At 32.5% G+C, this 20,957-nt stretch overlaps 1 protein-coding gene across 1 annotated transcript; it reads right to left on the minus strand.

Moving 5' to 3' along the window:
- Positions 1-633: 633 nt before the first annotated feature.
- On the minus strand, positions 634-19,418 carry LOC143085248 (uncharacterized). The gene is made up of 5 exons (XM_076261490.1): positions 19,294-19,418; positions 16,537-16,750; positions 15,471-15,706; positions 13,324-13,519; positions 634-10,346 (listed from the first exon to the last, which is right to left on the minus strand). The coding sequence occupies exons 2-5, from the start codon at positions 16,748-16,750 to the stop codon at positions 1,180-1,182; spliced, it is 9,813 nt and encodes a 3,270-aa protein (XP_076117605.1). The 5' UTR covers positions 19,294-19,418; the 3' UTR covers positions 634-1,179.
- Positions 19,419-20,957: the final 1,539 nt, after the last annotated feature.

A 20,957-nucleotide genomic window follows, 5' to 3' on the forward strand; every position in this document is an offset into this window, starting at 1 on the left:
TTGGCCCTTTCGTAGAACAAAGCCATATTATATTTAAGCATACACAACACTTTATTTTGAAATAAACTATTGTTTTCACAGAGAAATTCATGTAGGTAAAGCGTTTAAATTGTACGACGTATAGTGTTTTACTGTAAGGAGAATACATACTTTTTGCTTTTTAATGTGCACATGTACCTATATCCGGTGATGATACTACACGATGGAGACATTTACCCTATCGATTGACTGTTTGGAGCTTATCCGATTCCCTGAGTGCATCTACAGTTTTGAACATAGGTAAGCTACTGTTGCCTGATATTAGATCTAATCACAGATTTGAAGTGCGTATTCTCCTTTGATTTTCAACTTTTTTTCTTTTATGTTTACTTTGTTTTCCACAATTGCTCCAGATTTTGCATTTTAATACCATGGAACATGTGCCTGTTTGAAGTCAGGAAAATTGATCGTCAGGAGTTGTCTTCAATTATGTTTTTTTGGCAATTTTGAAACTTTGTTGTGTATTAAAAATATAGCCTCTGTTATCTATTCAAAACTCTTTCATACTCAGGGGGGGAAAGATGGCTGCTGTCTCATGACAAATATCCCTAACATTTGTATAATAAAGCGTAGGACTGGCTATGCGAAATCATATGAAAGTTAACCGCTGCTCCTTTATTTAAAATTCTAATGAAATCAACTTCAAGATATAAAATCATCTGTTATTTTATGACACAGTGTAATGATTAATCACAGGGAACATAAAAGATAACTATCTCAACGAAAATAATTATTATATAATTTCCTTATTCTTTAAGTGCAAAAAAAAATAATTTTACCACATATATTTTTGGATTTTCAACTAGGCGCTTTATACACATCAAACTGTTTGAACTTGTAGTTAAGGGAACAATTCCACTGACATATGCGCTACATTGTACTAATTCACAATAACTATCTGATTATCAATTAACATATTTTCATATTCGAATTCATCGCGATTATACTGTTCATTGTTCAATAAATCATATATGATTATGATTATATTTCTCAAAGTTTTTTCAACTATGAACTTCTTTCGAATGTTAGTGTAGAGTTTGACACAGTTGCATCTTGTTATCCAAAGTTTACAGAGGTACAATTGAAAACTCATAAAAGATAAATGGTTTGTAATTTGGCACGCCAAACGCTCCATGCGTTTTAATGATAATCATAATCAATATCGCTCAAATCCAAACTGTCACTTGTGTCTATTGTTTCATATACACTCATTAACTCTTCATATACATGATATAGCGATCCATTGTCAATTGTTGTAAGTGGAGTATATTCTGAACTGGTTATCCTTCTTGAGTGAAAATTAAGATCACCAGTAAATCCAAGTACATTCATTAAGTATTTATAAAATGCTAAAAGTATAAGAAAGTGTTTTGATTTTGCTATAAATGGAAGAACAATCTTACTGAAATTTTTGCGTAGTAGGAATAAAATAAAAACGAACAAAAATTGCTTCCTATTAAAATTTGTTAATCGACAATATGTAAGAAGAAAATACACAACCTCATCATATCCATGATATAACGCCAAATGCCATGGCTGAAATCCTATTACATTAGTTTTGACATCCAGTTTGGCTCCATTCTCTATTAATATCTTGCATAAATCTAAACTTCCTATCTCTGCTGCAAAATGCAAGGGGCATTTTGTAATTATAATTTCATTTCCTGTAAAATCGGTTGTACACATTTCTGCTTCTAAATTTACATTAGCCTCTTCATTGATCAACACATTTGCATATAAACTATCCCCAGTAATACAAGCTATGTGAAGAATGTTGAATGTCAATTGGATATCTCCCTTGGATGTATAATGTGAAGTCATGTCGTGAATTGAGTCACTGTCAAATAAATGCCATGCTGATAAAGACACTTTCTCGTTTATATTCATGAGTAAAGTTTTAGACAGAATTGTCCTGAAAATGTGTTCATTTCCAAATAAATACGCCAAGTGCAGCGATTTAACTGACGACTGAGTAGAGATGTGTTTGTCATTTTGTATGTACAGTTCCAAATATAACGATGCAGTCATTTCAAAGTTTGTGCCGTTTTCAATAAGAATTTCTGCTATATATGTGTTTCGACACAAAATAGCAGTATGAAATACTGTCAACGTAAAAAACGATTTGTCAGTTATCAATTCCAAAATATCCTCGCAGTGGAATGCATTTAAATGCAAAGGATGAATTGATCCGTATGAGTTTATATTACTTTTGTTTGATAAAAGAAACTCAACGAAATCACTTTTATCTAAAATACAGGCGATGTGCATTGCCGTCACCTCTGATATGGCATTTACTGTATTAAATGATATTAAACTATCATCTTCAAAGAAATGAAGCAAATATAAGGATAAGGTTGATAATTTTGCTACTGCATTCAGATCACATCTCTTTTGAATCAATAGTTTCATATATTCTATGTCGTCTGAAAACATCACTAAATGAATGGCATTAAACTCCACGGGTAAAACTAAAAAATCCATGTTGCTTCTTGAACTCTTCAGAGAATCAATAATATCAATGAACTTATCTATTAAATGGGAATGTTCTAAATAAAAGTGATGACTGAGTATAATAGGGAACATATGTAGCGGTGTTAGACAAGCTGAAGCATTCACATCACAGTTATTTTTTAAAAGATATTTCACAATTGTCATCTTTTCTTTCATACAGGATAAATGTAGCTCATTAAAGGTTGCTTTGAAATCGCTATTGCAAGCAATTTCAAATATTGTTGGACATGAATCCCAAACTTTCACTTTGTGTATACTTGCCAGATGCCAAAACGACATTTCATTAAGTTGAACGCTTTTCCCCATATAACATAAAAAATTCACATTAGATTTATTGTCAAGCAAGCAAGCCACCATAAGTTGTGTGATAATTGTTTTTTCATAAGAAATTTGATTTACTGATAACAAACATCTTGGTATTCGTTGCTGTATCAAATAAAACATTTCAACTGCAAAAAACGGTAAAGAATTGATTGATCCATTATACGCCTGTACCGGTAAACATTTTAATTTCTTATTCCGTAGCAATGTTAAGTATGCTAGATTTATCTTGAATCTATTCAGTTTCATACCCTGGAATTCTATTACATTGTTGTGAATGTTTTTCATACCCTGGTATTCTATTTCATTATTATAAATGTTTTCATCTTCGTTATCATTAAAAAGAAGTTCAATGGCATTTATTTCAGCTAAACTGACTTCACAGAGAACGTCTGTTGTTGATAGATATTTCATGTCATACAGTTGTCTTTCAACAAGATCATGGTGCATATAAAAGACAACTAACATAGCTAAACCCAAATCTGCAGAATTTGTCATCTGAAAGGAGTCTTCTGTCAATCTGAGAGTTAGAATATCTAAACCATGCTTATTTGAAATCATTGCTATAACCATCCAAGCAGATTTACATAACCTCGAAGAGCTGCCATATGAGTTTGTGTCTAGTAATTGAAGCAGTGCATTAGATAAAACGATAGGCTTATTCATAAACAATAAGGATAATAATAAAGGGGAAATTTCCATTACACCGTCAAGTGTATATTCGGACTTCAACAGAAGCTCTAGTAAAGCAGTATCTCGGAGGAAACATGAAAGCTCTATTAATGTGACACACAAATAAATTGGATTTAGAGCACTGATATTATTAGAGGTATAATAATCACTTTGATCGTCTTCCATTATAAGCAAATGCCACATCTGAATATTGAATTTTCTTCGGAGATTTAATCTGCTTTCAAAAATAAGACGTAAATGTTCTGTTTCTTTTCTAAAGCAAATAATATGTGAAGCATCCATTTCTGAAATACAGGAAGTACTTGCATATTCATTTAACAATAAAGAAGCCATTTCCATATTTTTCTGCAAGAGGCATATCGCTAGTGGATTTACAAAACATTCTGAGTAAACAAAATAATCATCAGAATAACAGTCAAATATACGGAGAACATCTTCACTTAGTGCAGCAATTAGCAAAACAGATATTGTAGCATAGCATTCATGGTTTCCAGAATTGTCTAGCAGGATGTTCATCAATCTGAAATTTCCAACAAGAGCTGAGAAAATTAATGGAGTAACTTCAGTTTCAAAATTTTTGTTTACTAATCCATATGTATCTATCACACGTATCATCATGTCTGGATACTGAAAATACAAAGATAATAACACAGGAGATATTTGGAAAGCTAGGTTTACATCTACCTGGTTGGTTTGCGCAAAATACGACGCGATGTCTGTCCGGTCAGTGACACAAGCTGCTTGAAATGGTGTGAGAACTAGCCTGTCACATTTATGACAGTTTTCTTCCGTTAAATCACTGTTGTTGTAGAGTGAGCCAATAAGTATGTAATTTAGATCGTTGAGACCGGAATCCAGAATACCTTCAACTAAAAGATGCACTGAATGTAAGTTGTTTTGTATAACAGATATAAAAAGAGGTGTCATTATTTCACATTTAGAAGGACAATCTTTCGTATTGTAGTAGCAAATATGGACTGTTGTATTGATTTTAGCGTTATAATCAATCAGAATTTGAATTAGGGGAAGATTTTCAAAAAAGCAGGCCAAAGAGATTGGAGTCACATCTTTCAGCATATAAATACTTGTGTTTACGAAAAGTTGATCGATTCCATATTCGGATATATTCGACAATTTATTAACCGAAGCTCCCTTTTCCAATAATAGTTTTACATTTTGTAAATCATTGTTACTTATGCAAATTATGAGAGGGGTCTCCCCGTAAAATGATATACAGTCTACATTTGATCTGTTTTCAAGCAATTGATCAATAAGTTCACCATCGCCTTTCCTGCAAGCAAAGTGCAGAGGGTAATCAATGGTATCAATGTACGAACTAGGGTTCATTAAAGTAAGGATTCGCCTTAATGGTTTTTTCATGCTATTCGAACAGCAATATGTTTTCAAAAAGAGTTGCATTTTTTCCTTACACTGTTGTAATGTCTCGAACTCATTTAAGTCTAACAAACAAGTAATAACATTTCCCTTTAACTGAGAAAACGCCAGTTCTACTACTGTTTCATCAGAATATGTACGTGTTTGTACGTTAGCTCCTCTTTCAATCAACATGTGTATGACTCTAAGGTGTCCATAAAAGCATGCAAAATGTAATGCAGTATATCCATTATTTGCCTGAATACCAACATCTGTGTTGCGAGATTGTAAAAGTTGTTCTACCATATAGCTATTTCCGTTCAAACATGCAATATGAAGAGCTGTTTTGCCGGTTTTATCCACCATATTTACATCTAGTTGTAATAAAAGAGGCAAAGCAGTGATATGGTTATTTTCATTGTCAGCTCTTATTAACGAGTTTTCAGATATGAATGGTTGTTTACAGAAGTCCCACAATAACATTGCTATATCCTGGTCGTTCTGTGAACAGGCATATTGAAATACTATTTCTAAAGCATTTCTTTCAACCACACAGCTTTCTAACGCTACTTTTATGTCGTTGGGTCTACATTTCATACATAATTGATGAAAAGGTGAATCATTTGCCTTTGTTAACGTAAATAAATTTGCCCCATGACGTCTAAGTAAGGATCCTATTGATATGTATATTTTATACTGAGATGAGTTGGCATCTGATATTGCACTATAACACGCATATAACGACGTTTTATTATCGAATAGGATTGCATTGACGTTGATATTTGGATCTCGCTGTAAAATAATTTCTACAATTTCTTCTAAGCCTCTTTCACAAGCCTCATACAAAAATTGTTCTTTTTCATGACAACATACATCCCAGTCAGCATCATACTTAAGCAAAATTAGCATTAACTTGGCATCTCCCATTTGAAATGCATTATACAAAGCAGTCTCTCCGGCATAATGACAAATATTCACATCTGCTCCATGCTTCAATAAAAGATCAACGATGCCGTAAAATTTGTTCGTGCAGCATTTCATAAGCATACTTTGAGAATCAGAAAACATTATATCGGTATAAGCGTTGTTCTGCAACAATAAATTTGCCATGTTTTCGTTTTCATTTATACATGCAAAATAAAGGGGACACAACCCTTCATACGATTTTTTGTTTATGTCTGCACCGTTTTGTGTCAATAAGGTTGCGATTGCAATTTCATTGCACTGACATGCAATACAGAGAGCAGTCTCTCCGTTGTTGTTTTTTGCATTTACATAACAACATTCATCTAGTAATATGCTTACAATGTCTACATAACCTTTTCTGCAAGCTTTGGATAGTAATGTTTCCCCTTCTGTCCCATAATAATTATTGATTGTTGCTCCATACCTGAGGAGACATTTCATCAACATTTTATTCTGGTTTTTGTACGAGAAATACAAAGCATCTTTGCCATCAAAAGTTTTTCGATTGACTGCGGATGAATATTCAAGTAGTACTTCTACCAATTCTAGACTGTCCTCTCTGCAAGCTTTCAGCAATAATGGCTCTTCAATATCATCAAATATTTCATCTGCATTAGCACCAAAATTTAGAATAAGTTTCATCATATTCTTATTTTTATTTTCAAATGAGAAGTACAAAGCATTTTTTCCGTTTACTGTACGACTATTTACACCCGGTTCAGCATCTGTATTTGTCAAAGATTTTTTTCTAAATTCGAATACACTTCTTGCACAGTCTAAATAGTTATACCTTGATACCAAATGATAAACATTTTCTCCATGTTTATTAGTTAAAAACGGTTTTGCTCCTCTTTGTAGCAATGACCTAACAACATCGTTTAGACCTTTTTTACATGCTATATGCAGAGGGGTTTCGTTTTCTATGGAAATTGAATCTACATATGCATTCTGTGATAAGAGAAATTGAACAGTTTCAGCATGGCCATTTTCACAAGCAGTATGCAATGGTGTTGCATCGATATAATCATTAATATTATATTTGTGTACAATACTACAAATGTGAGAAACAGTTTCAGTGTCTCCTTTTGAGCAGGCTATGAAAAACAAAGTTTTTAAATCATCACCAAATTCATCCTCTTTATTGGTTTCTAGCAATTGTTTAACAATTTCTATTCCTTTGTTTTCGTAAGCGAAACGAAGAACAGATGTTTCATAGATTCTTTTGTCGCACATAGTTAATTCTATATTTTTCTTGTCACCCAAAAATGAAGCTACCAACAGGTCTGACACCTCGAATGTGCTTTTTCTAACAACTCCGTTCTGTATTAACATTTTACATGTATCCCAGTATTGCCCAAGACATGCAATCTGTAAAGCAGATAATGAAAATGGTTTGTTTGTAATATAAGGCCATTTTTCGTACATATGTCCTTTAATGCAGGCTACTTGGAATGGACGAATTAGAATAACTGCTTCTTTATCATGTGGCAATGTTTTCTTAACTAAAATTTCAGCAATAGTTCTAAATCCTAAAAGACATGCTGCATGAAGAGGAAGAATATCTTCAATTTTCTTGTAATTGCGGTAAAAATCAATAATCTGCTGGCGATCTGTTGGAATATTCCTACGGTCGTTCTGAATAGCGAACATAAAAGGCGAAATATCACACGCGATGTCATTTCTTGCACGGTTTTGTAGTAATTCATTTACAATAGATTGCGAATTGTTTATGATGGCTACGTGTAATGGTGTGGTTTTAGTGTTGTTGAAGCAAACATTACCATACGATAAAAGTTCGCTTATGTCTTCATCTCCTTTATAATGCATGTTAGACAAACACAAAATGTCAATGTTGTCGCACACGTTAGCATCCGCTTTATTGTTCAAAAGAAGTTTTACCAATGGGTCATATTTATAAAAACTTGCAATAAGTAAAGGTTTTATGCCGCTTAAGCTTTTGATATTCGAATTTGCGCCGTTTTTTAAAAGAACTTCGACAAGATTAAGATTTAACATTTTTCCGATGCACACAATTTCAAGCGGGCTTATCATCAATCTTGTGTGAGAATAGACTTCGTCATAAATATTTGTAATACAATGGCTTTTTTCTGACCTATACACAGTGTTTCTTTTAAGTTCTGCAATTTGATTAACATCAGCATTTCCATTTATAAGTGATATCGCCATTTCATCTTCTTTCATTATACATGTAATATGGAGTGCGTGTGGAATTGCACTTCCTTTGCGCCAATTATTCACACTTGCTCCGTTTGAAATTAGTAAATCAACAAGCTGTTTGTTTGGTGTTACGCAAGCAAGCTGAATTGTTGTAAGTCTGTCCTTAGAATATTCATTTATATAAGCCCCTTTTCCTATTAACATTTCAGCACCTAAATAAAATCCATTCCTGCACGTGATATGTAGAGCGGAATCACCCTTTGATAAACGTGTATTAACATCGATACCTACTTCCAAAATCCCTTGAAGAACAAATACGTTCTTGGTTGTGCATGCAAATTCTATTTCAGGGTAAAGCATATTTTTATCTGATACCGTTTTAAGAAGCTTTCTAAGAATTTCTTTTTCATTTTTCTCTACGATTGTTGCAAATGTTGACATATTTGAATTTGTACAACGTTGAAATATATCCGTGGTGTCTGAAATAAGTATATCAACAATTGAACCATGAAGCCCAATGCAAGCAAGATGCAAAGGAGATTCATTGTGTTTTGTTTTTAAATCAATATCGGCACCATGTGTTATAAGAAGATCTGCTATATCCTTTTGACCGAGACAGCATGCATAATGTAAGGCAGATCGTCCATCTCTGTTTTGTCTATTTACATCTGCCTTATGTTCAATTAGCATTTTTATGATTTCAAGATTACCATTCTCTGTTGATACAATTAATGGAATTGAAGACCTTTGAGTAGATAAATTCGGACATGCTCCATGTTGAAGAAGTTTTTTAACGATATCAATATTTTCCTGCCTGCAAGCCTCATAAAGTGGTGTGAATCCACGACGTTTGTAAATGTTAATTTTAACATCTGCCTCGATTAAAAAATCAACTGCAGATTCAGTTTCATATCTACAGGCATAATGAAGGGGTGTCATTCCAATTTCGTCGTAATAATCAATATCGACATTTTTAGTGATGCAAAAGGATAGGATATCTGTAAATCCTAGCTGACACATCAAATGAAAAACGGTTTTTCCAAAATGGTTCATGTGCAATACTTTCGATATGAATTCTTCATTTTTCGTTTTTAGAGAATGTAATAATCGTTCTCTAAACTGATAGTTTTCCATTGGTTTGCATCCGAATATATCTAAAATAGTTTCGTCTGTTGCTTCATTAATTAACCTATGAAAGAATAGGTCCTCTAGGTTCTTTGGTAGAACTATAGAATCTCCACCTTGATCTTCTTTTATGGTGCACTCTAATTCAAACCGTTCGAATAGCAATACAATTTCACAATTTTTCACCATACAGCTTATAAATTTCTTAGAAAAATAAAGGCAGCTTATATCAAAAAGTTTTTCATGACGAAAACTATAAACATTGTCTTCTTTTGAAATAAAGGATCCTATTAAGGAATCAAGATGTGTTTTTAAAGATATTCGAGACGTGCAAGTATTTTGTCCACAGGCTTCAAATATATCTGTGAATATTTCCTTTTCTTTTTGTGATATTTCGTTAGTTAATAAACGTTCGTTTAATTTATTGTTGAAAATAGTTGTTACTGCCAAAGCACAGTAATTCATTTCACTACCTATGTTCTTCATTTTATCATACTCTTTCTCAAAAATGTCATAAGGTCCTTTTTCCAAAAAAATCATTATCTTACTCTCTTCAAAATTTGCAACCATGCTGCACAATAAAGGAAAACATTCATATTGTTCTATATATTCGTTAGACATTTGTTTTGTATACATGGCAGGAATGTATTTGAGGGCAATTTTTCTTTTGTCGTCTGTACATATTGCATTTTTTCCGATTGACATATCAAACTTGCACTTAGTTAATAGTTCTTGAGTTTGGAATTTAGGACTTTGATAAACTTGAAGTCGGCAATTGGCCAATATTTTTATCGGTGATAAAGAATAACAGTCTAAAATGACGTCAATATGTCTATCCCAATCTTCGATTTCATGCTGAATAGCTTCATACCTGCCACAAATGTCGTCATATATATATAAGGTTTTATTTTTAGAAACAAAAATCTCACTTGGAGACTTAACTGGTATTACATCATAGCCTTCAAGCATCATTTGGAGAGCCACATGTCTTGATGTTATGGACTTTCCTATTCCTGCACTTCCAGTAACAGACACAAAATTATTCTCCTTTAAGCACTTATACAATTGTTTTGAACTATTTGTTTCCACAAATTTTTCATCTACAGATTGCCAATCTGTTATAGCTTTTTTAATTCTCGCTACAAATATATAATTATATGTGTACATAAACTTGTGCAAAGATACTAATGTGAGATAGAAATACACAGACATGATGTAAAATGGTATAGACAAATATCTAGACTCATCATAAAATTCAGAATGCTCAGAATTTGGCCTCTATAAGTCAAAGCAAAGTCTCAGAAAAAAATCCATAGATACCTTTATACAACACAAGGTATTTATTCGCGATTTAGAAAAATGTCAGCCGGTTGCGAATTTCCGTTATATGCCGATTGCTTGGCTGTCAGCCCCACTAAAACTTGTTATGTCGTAAATCTAAATTGATTTATCTTCATAAGGGTGTAAATCTCGCCTACTTTTGTTGTCGGAATCATCCGTAGCAATCCTACCCATGTATGTCAATCGTATTTGTTTGGTCTACCGACGATGGATTTGAAACACACAGCTATAATTATAAAAATAGTTTCAGAAAAAAATTTAAGTTTTTGTTTGAATAGAACTTATCACCTAGTTAGTAAAATTGTATGAGATACCGTGAAAAATATCTAACAAGTGTTATTTTGTGGTATGTCTAATAAGTTACGAGTTTCCTTCTTTAGACACCAATTTTCCCATGACGTCAATGTCATTCAGACCTTCTCTTGACTTTACGTATGAAATGAAACAAGATCAGATAACTCCAAGAATCATTCAGACTTTCCCATAAAATTGACCAATCGGAAACCGAGATATATAAAGAGACGAGACGTTTATTTCCAATCCATCGTCGATAGACGAAATTATTCGATTGACATACTTGGGTAGCATTGCTACGGATAAATCCGACAACAAGAGAAGACGTGTTATACACCATTGTGAAGATAAATTAATTTAGTTTTACGACATAACAAGTTTAAGTGGGGTTGACAGCCGAGAAATCGGCATATAACAGAATTTCGCCACCGGCTGACATTTTTATTTAAATCGGGAGTAAAGTAGCTTGTGTTACATAAAGGTATTTGTAAAGGAAATTTTCTCTGAGACGAGTGCCTGTGCAGTTTTCGTCTAATGGTGTGCGCATCAGTTATTATATGTTTATTTATAAGACCGTCCACCTTTTGACATTTTTTATGTTTAGGTACGCGGCCAAGTTTACGTCGAATTTGAGGAGTTTCTTCAAATATATGATTTGTTTTAGTCCTGGATTCAATACGTTATTTCACGACTGTCTTTAATATAAATTGTGGCATCAATCCTAAAGCATAAAGATGAAAATTATCAATAACTATTGTTCACAAGGCGTAAATTTAAAATACATTGAATTCCAACTGAAAAGTGACTTTTCTCAAACCTGTTCCGCCCTTTTTAATGATGAGAACATTGTTCATTAACAAGATTGATATCAGATGAGAATGTTTAGTTTATAAAAACGACATAAACAAATGTTGACGCTCAGACAGACATACAGTAATTGCTCTATGACTAACACGAACTAGTATGCATGGAAGGAATGTAATTTTTCAGTTAGAAATTTACGCCTTTACATCTTTATGTTATAGGAGTAATGCCACACTTTAGATGAAATGTAAATTATCATATTCCATATTGACATATTTAGTCTCAGATGAATGATTGTTTTATTAGTTGTTAGCGGCTTTCAACTAACTGTCAGATACAGCGAGTATTTATTGTCTTTTTATTGTTAGGATATACAAGTACTCGGCCACGTCCAGTCAGTGTAGTCTTTCTGTTTGTATCCATCTGATGAGTTAAGCCTTTTTCAACTGATGTTTTAGTTTGCTCTCATGTTGTAATGTTAGACCATTGTCCCAGGTTAGGAGAGGGTTTTGATCCCGCAAACATGTTTAACCCCGCCACATTCTGTAAGTGCCTGTCCCAAGTCAGGTGCCTGTCATTCACTGGTTGTCGTTTGTTGATGGGTTATATATTTGTTTTCCATTCATTTTTGTATTTAAAATATGCCGTTATAATTCATTTTGTTTGTTGGAATTATTTTATGATTGTTATTTCAGAGCTATTTATAGCTGACTTTGTTGTATGGGCTTTGCTCATTGTTGAAGGCTGTATGGTAACCTATAGTTGTTAATTTCTGTGTCATTTGTGCTTTTGTGAAGAGTTGTCTCATTGACAATTATACAACATCTTATTTTTTATATGGAATGCATATTCGTATAAAAAGAAACACACAGCACACACGACATTAAACAATCATAGACATAAAATGTATTCCCTCCCCAACAAAAATTGAACCGGAATAGTCACATGAGTCAATTTGTTTACTGTACCAAATACATTATAATAAATATTTATACAGCAAAACATGATCTGAACACTTTCAATAGTTTTTTTTCAATGGCAAATAAGCGATATCCGATATTACATTATCATAAATTTGACATTAATACGAATATTCCAATTCAGATCCTTTTTTTATTATCCTACTCCAAAACAATTGTTAGAGCCATTTTTAACATTAGTATAAATTAAGTCATCAAGGATGCCATGACTAAAACTATGTATGCCAGACATGTTTTATGGCTACAAAACACTCACCAGTAACACTTAAATAAACAAAGTTAAAGAACAAAGTCGAAGAGCATTAAAGGCAGACCAGATATTCCAGAAAACATTAATGTTGCCGAATACAGATCTATTCCAGCAATAGAAAATGATTGGTGTTTCGAAACAAATCATCTATAATTATGAACCAATTAATAATAACTCTCTTTAACACAGAAGTGCTTAACACAATTATTCAAATAATAAAAATAACTTTATGTGTATTTACACATTTTTGTCATTGAAATGTTGAAGAGCACTCAGCTTTGTAGTATTGCTAAATCGATGGTATTTTAAACTCTGATTTTCTAAGATACTGAAACATCGCAACTATACAAAGTGTTCTTCATACAAAATAATCCCACGTTTTCTAAAGAATATGAAAATATATAGATAGAGGAATTTGTAATAAGTTTAGAGTACTGAATCATCTACCTCTCTTGTGCACAGGCACAGGATCGACTACAACTGCTTCTACGTTTTGAACTTTGTCAGTAAGTTCCTTAAATCTGTCTTCATTGATTTGCTTCAGGTTGATTATCAAATCTTCCAATGACTCTCTGTCCAAACTGGCAATTTTTAAATCGGCACACTTCTGTTGAAACGGTGATCCACCAAGTCTTGTTGTCGCCTTTATCAGATAATAATATGTTTAACGTCAACAGATTTGAGATTTTGTTTTTTCTTGAAATGATGATAAAATAGTTTCTTAATGTGTTCTCATCAATAAGAACAGGTGTCTGTCAAAATCAAAACTAACGTTTGTGGTTTTTCTTACGTTTAGCTGTCCTTACTCCTAAACAGCATTGCCATAAATTATTAAACTGCATATCAAAATTTGAAAAGACGTGAACATACGCTATTTATCGTAATGTGACATAATAAAATGGAATTTATCAATCTAAGACCAAAATTTAAGAACTGCAAAACTGGAAAATTGTTATATTGAAAATTCATTGTCGTGTTCAGAAACAGCATCTCAAATTTTAAAAAGAATTGGTATTATCGATCTAAAGTCATTGCACTGACTAGAGAAAAGGTGTTATTTTTATCAATCAATGACTATTACTATGAACAACAGTAATGAAAGGTGTCCGAATAAAACTTCATCCAATTTTTTTAATCAGAACCAAGGTCTTAAAACTTGAAAATATTTCGTTAAAAGCTTTAAAAGGACTTTAAGAGTTCTTATAACGAATTCGAAGGAAAATTAGTCGGATCACATACTCAATCGGTACAGAATGAGAACAACAGACTCTATTGTGGATAGATGTTTCATTGACAATCATACCACATCTTCTTTTTTAACATCATAGATATTAGGATTGAAATTTATTTTTGCGCCAGACGCGTGTTTCGTCTATAAAAGACTCATCAGTGACGCTCGAATAAAACAATATTAAAATATAGAACGAGGTTAAAGAGGATTGAGGTAGAAAAGCCTTAGTATTTATTAAAGAGAGGCGAAATATACCAAAGGGCCATTAAAATTCTCATCTTGAAAATGGATTGACAACACCATGGATAAACGAGAAAAAACATTTCAGACAAACAATATTACACAAATTACAAAATAAAAGACTAAAGATTGTGTAAAAGAAACCCACCAAAAAAAAATGGGTGCAATATCAGGTGCTCCAGAAGGGTAAACGGATCTGGCCTTTACATTCGGTGGTACCCGTTCTTCTCCTCGTGTTAGTACAAACCCAGTTATACGTACGGTTCGGTAGGTCACAATTGGGGGAAAAGGGTGGGATTGTAGTTACGACATTTGGAATATATCCACAATCAACTATGAAACGGAAATTCCATAACGGGCAACAATCTCGCGACGGTTTCCGTCAAAAATACGAAGATTATTTCTACATCACCACTAGAAACTCTTGGTTTAGCTCCTTTATTAGAAGCAATCCTCTATCAAGGGAATCATGATAGGAGATACAAGCCCTTTAGTATCGTATGAACTGGGATATATATACTACGTATAAAGACACTGCTGGAGATTAGCTGCAATGAAATGTAAAGTTCACAATTGGAAAGCTGAAATCGTCTCGTTTGTCGTAAAGTTTTGTTTTTTACCCGGCCCTTATTGTAAATTTCTAGATGTATATGAAAAAAAAACAGCTTTAAATGATGTATTCTTTCTCTATTCTTCGATGACATAGATTGATTCACACTAGTCTCCAAAGTTAACATCACACGCATTCATTCAGATTTGCAGAATGACAACAGCGTTCGGACCGATGTCACAGTTTCAATGGCTGGATTATATGTATAGTAAACTTTAAAAAAAAAAATATATCTGAATTGAAGATGCTCAACAATCTAATAAATTTACTACTTTCCGGATGTGTAATAAATCTCAATTTTCATTGAGCAACATGTATGACAACTAGATTTCAAAGGAGGTTTTGAAAACAAAACAAGTATATAAATCATCACCACTCTCACGAATGATATATATGTCTATTGATATTGCAGTAATTGAGGTGTTCAACAAATTATATCACTGTGTCTTATACATGATAAACCAATCATTATTGAATAAATAACATAAATAAAAAGAATAACGATGGTTATACCTCAACAACATCGATCCAAGCGTCATGAAAAGTTTGATTCGACATTTTGCTGTCATCTGAATGTGCAATCATATTCCTGTAATACTTTATCCTTGCAAGATCGTCTGCTGGACTAACATCTGTTATGGCGGGAAGGACATCAAAACCTCTGGAGGGTTTGCCTATTTTTGAAATGTTCCTTAACAGGCATATCAGTAGCGTCAAGTCGAAGTTGATAGAAGTTACGTTTGTGGAACCTGTAAAATTGTATTTCAGAGAAAAATATTAATTCTTTAGCGATTTTTTTTAAAACGAAATCTAATATTTTTCCATCAGATTAAAAAAATGCTTCATTCAAATTTAGCTCGTACCTACATTTGTACTCTGTTTAAGATAAAGCAAATCAAATTGTTGGAAACTACTACAAATGGTTGTATTAACCTCATAATAAATAAGATGTGCCTAAATTACAAAGTATCAGATAAAGGCCGAATAATATGCAAATCTACTTTTTTCAAATGTATTCTACCCCTTGAGATGCTAAATCTGACACCCCAAGCGACACATTATATTTTGATGAAAAATTAGCTTTATAAACAAAAAGTGTTTTCTTAGAAGATGGATGGCATTTGGTTAAATTCCATGATAGGAATTCATTTTTGTATCAATCATACGGAAGAAAATCGTCAAAAGTAGGGTTTTTTTTATCTTGAAACTTACATATGAAACCTCAAAACTGCAACAAGAAAAAATTAGAGAGAGGTTTTTGAGAAAACAGAGCACTGAAACGAATGCTTTTACTTGATGGAAATAGAATATATTTCGGTTCTTGTCGTGCAATACATTAGATAGCATTGACAATTCTCAACAAATAAAATTTAAAACTTTAATTTTCCTTAATCGTTTCTCTCTGCAGCAAACGCGCCATCTCCTATTAAACATAGCCGACACCCCTGTATGTTAAGTTCTTCACGATGTGCACGAGTATGGTATATCATCATCATTACTCCGTGTATATTCTATTGATATTGCAACAAAACTTGATCTAGTGTATGACAATTTTATGTATTTTGCATACTATAATTACCTGTAGGAAATAAAAGTGCCCATTGAGACGAAGTCAATACGTTCTTCTTTTTTATCTTCATTAGTGCTGGGGTATGCGTATGTAAATCAGCAGCCAGATTTGCCGGAGGGAATATACCATCAAAATAGGTGCGCACTGCTTTTGGACAAACGCCAATTATCAATGCCACCATTCGAAGATAATTCGTTTCCTCTTCTGTCGAAAAGGTAGCCATCTATTAAGAAAAAGAAACTAAATTAAAAACAAAGTGTTCATAGAACATGAAGGTTTTTCAACATTAAATTTCTACTTAATTGATAAAAAGCTTAGCTGCACTTTACTCAAATATGCTACAATTGGTGTCGAATCATCGGTTTCTTCATATAAAATTAACTATGTGGTTTCAATGTTCTTTTGTCTGAAATAAGGGAGATAATTTGCGAGTACCGATTTAGAAAATGTCCCTTTTAGTCTCATATGACAGATTAAGTCACACTTTTCGCTTGAAATAAGTTAGAAAGATAACCAATACAGCTTAGTATGAGTATAAGAGGGGAAGGAACTCCCATCAAATGACAAGGCACCCTTTGAACCAAATTATGTATGCTACGACATGTCGAAAATATATTTTTAGTAAATAATTTTTTTTCGATATACAGTTAAAAGAAACAATATTAAGACAAAAAGAAATCTGAACCTTACCTTGATCTTTGACCTTAACCCCATTTTCGTTTTTGGTGGACCACTTATGGTTTACCAGTTGGCATTTACAATTACATATTGCTTATTTGAAATATTAAAGGAAAAAAACTCTCATTCGGAGACTCCGGACCGCTTCGGTCGAATGTTTTTTAGATCCTTAGGATATAACGAGCAAATTAGTGAAATAACTTTTCCGTAGTATTTAACGGTTACGAAGGACATCCGCCCACGTACACGAAATATAGTGCTTTTGGGTGATTACTTTTTAAAAGCGTTTGCCTTCAGTTTTAAAAGCCTAATAAATGTTCGATATCATATGCAACAGTCTAAGCGACATCTTGCAAAACCACAATATATGTGATGTTTTGATTATTGCACAAATGTGGCAACACTTGCACTTTTAATTAATGAATGGTTTCTAAAGAAAAACCAGGTGTAAATTGTATTCAAGAAATAGGTTTCCATTGAACAAGAAGAATGTTTGTTGAATTTACCACTTCAAATTTTGAATGAAAAGATCAAATGAACTCCGAGGAACATTCAAAAATGAAAGTTCATAATCAAATAGTAAAATCAAAAGTTCAAACACATCAAACGAATTGATAATTAGTGTATTTCTTATGTAGAAAATGGTGGATTGAACCTGGTAATATAGCTAGATAAACCTCTCACTCGTATGAAAGTTGCATCATATTCCATTATATAAACAACCATGCGTGAACAAAACAAACAGACATAATAGAAAAAAATGTCAAATATACAGCAGTCAACATTGTGTTATAATGTCAATCACTAAAATAACAAACCAAATATTTAACAAAGAAGCATACAATAGTATAAACAAAAATTAAAGATTAAAATACGCAAATTTGCCATTGTACATTTACACGTCATATATGTAACAACGAAACATAAAATGGCATATAGACAAAAAATAAAGCAAAAGACAAGTAACAAATAAGTTTTGCATTTGCATAATAAGGGGATGTATAAGCGATTATGCATCGTATATGCTTTTTAAAAGATCCAATTACACGACGAATTATTCACTTACCCTGCGTGTGCCTCTTAACCTACTTAACAATGGATACTTACACAATGATGACTCAAAATTATGACTAAGAAAGTGTCAGAATATATCTGTTTCCTCTTTAGATTAAACACATTTATTTTAGTGAATAAGGAAACCCTGCGTGTGCCTCTTCGCCTACCTATACAATGGGTACTTACACAATGATGTCTCAAAAGTAAGAATAGGAACCTGTTAGAATACATCTTGTTGCGTTGGGTGATAAATTTTAAGTGTCTTGTATTATCACTAGTAACCCGAATTTAACTTGAACGGACAAAAACGTGTTAACGCTATTTAAATGAGATTGATCGTTATTTGATAAAGATTGACAAAAATTAAAAATTATATTTAATTCATATCAATACATGTATATTGTTTTTGTTGTTTTAAAACTTCTCCCTGGTGCTAGTACGTATATACCAGTTTAATGGTAGTATACACTTAAACTCATTCTTATCATACACAATGAAAATTTTCCAGACCTAAACTATCTAATTCAGAATAGCCATAATTGTTTTGATATTTTACTTTTAATTTGTCAGGGCGTTTCCATTCTGATTAAATAATGTCCGTACTTGTACATTTATCTGAAGATGATTAAAAACAATAAGTATCGATCACCATATATCATTTACTAAATTAACAACAAAAGAGTTATTAATTTTTTTACTTTTGCAATCATTTACCATATTTGTTCTCATGCCAGGAACTCAGCAAGATATTATTATGCTCCTTTTAGGAATTTTAGGTTCTTTCTATTGTAATTTTTCCAAACACTTTATAGCAATATTTTTCATTTGCCAGAAACATTAAGGACATTTCAGGTCAAAGTTTACTTACCTAAACGACTGGTTAGAGCATTTTTAGCTCTACTAAAAATTGCTCATCAATATTTGTTTCTGCCTTTAAAACATATCAATGAATGATAGAGGAGATATTCTTACCGGATATATCATTTGTTACGATTTTTGTTATGCTTTGTATATTTTTGACAGCGTTCTTACCTTGTATAGTTACTTTTATTTTCTTTAATCCGTTCTGGATAAATATTTTCCTGTTGTCAGTTGGGAAGGCATATACAAAAACAAATAAGGAGATGTCGTTTATATTTGTTTATTATTACCGGAAAAGTTTTATTACATTGACATAAATTTAAAAGTGTTTATATCCTGATTGTCTGAATTTATTATTTTTGAAAGATAAGATATACGAAAGAGACAGTTCAATATTGAATGTCATAAAAAAAAACGAAAACATCATGGTAGAAACGGAAATCGGCGTAAAGACAAACAATAATCTACCAAACACTTACTAAGAATATTAAAGACTGAACAACACGGACTGCATAAAAAATATGTTGTAACTGCAAGTGTTCCGGAATGGTAGCAAATCCTGGTCCACTGAAGACATCTGTTAAAGGTTTTTAAAGATGTTCAAGAATAAACAAATAAATAATGTTGCGTGTTTAATATATAATGTACATCAATAGTAAGCATCATCAGAACATATTTGAACAAATCGAAGTGAAAATCTGGAATAAAAGGGGGGATAATTTAATGATGAGTCTTATTTATGTAGACGAAACGCGCGTCTGGCATATTAAAATATAGTCCCTGGTACCTTTGATAACTATTTACCTATAACTCCAAAATATTATTCGCTTTTGGTAATAAGATGAGATCAAATCTAAGCATATTTCAAGGTACATCTTAAACATTATTATTTTATTTTGCTTGAAACAAATTAGAGGTAATCAAAACAAAATGCATCCATTTTAGGAATAACAGTACCATTAACCAACTGCTTGCGACATAAAACAACATTCAACACCACCTCTAGAACTATCATAGAACAAAGGGCACGATATTTAGATTATAAATCAGCCAATAACATCTGTACAAAATTACAGCACCCATTTTGTTAGGATCTATTGTTATCAAAAGTACCAGGATAATAATTTAGTACGCCAGACGCGCTTTTCGTCTACATAAGACTCATCAGTGACGCTCGTACACTTTTTGGACTGACATGAATTATCATTGATATGGTTATATTTATAAATTAAGGCTCTTCTACCTCAGGCATAGATTACCTTAGCTGTATTTGGCAAAATGTTTAGGAATTTTGGTCCTCAATGGTCTTCAAATTCGTACTTTATTTGGCCTTTTTAACTTTTTCGGATTCAAGCGTCACTGATGAGTCTTTTGTAGACGAAACGCGCGTCTGGCGTATATACAAAATTTAGTCCTGGTATCTATGATGAGTTTATTCATATCAAAATAGTTATAAAGCCAAACAAGTACAAAGTAAAATATGGAACGTCTACACAACCACAAAACATGGGACAACAGACTACATACGAGGTTAAGAAGAATGACAAAATTTAAGTTTAATTTGCTCAGCCAAAACAAATATTATTTAGTTTAATTGGAATTTTGAAATTTGAATGTGAGGGTCATTATCCAGTACAGTAAAGCATATCTTGATAAATATGTTAATATTTTTGTGACTCAAAAGGCGAACCGAATGAAACAAATAGTTTATAGTGAAGTAATAGTTTATAATATTTGTTCACCTAAAAACGAAGGAAAGAAAGATAAGCTTCGGGAAAAAGTAATGAAAAGTATTGCTATTTGCTTTAAATAAAGTGTTCTATTGTGAATACTCC

This window comes from Mytilus galloprovincialis, chromosome 8 (assembly GCF_965363235.1).
Source record: "Mytilus galloprovincialis chromosome 8, xbMytGall1.hap1.1, whole genome shotgun sequence".
Classification (NCBI taxonomy): Eukaryota; Metazoa; Mollusca; class Bivalvia; order Mytilida; family Mytilidae; genus Mytilus; species Mytilus galloprovincialis.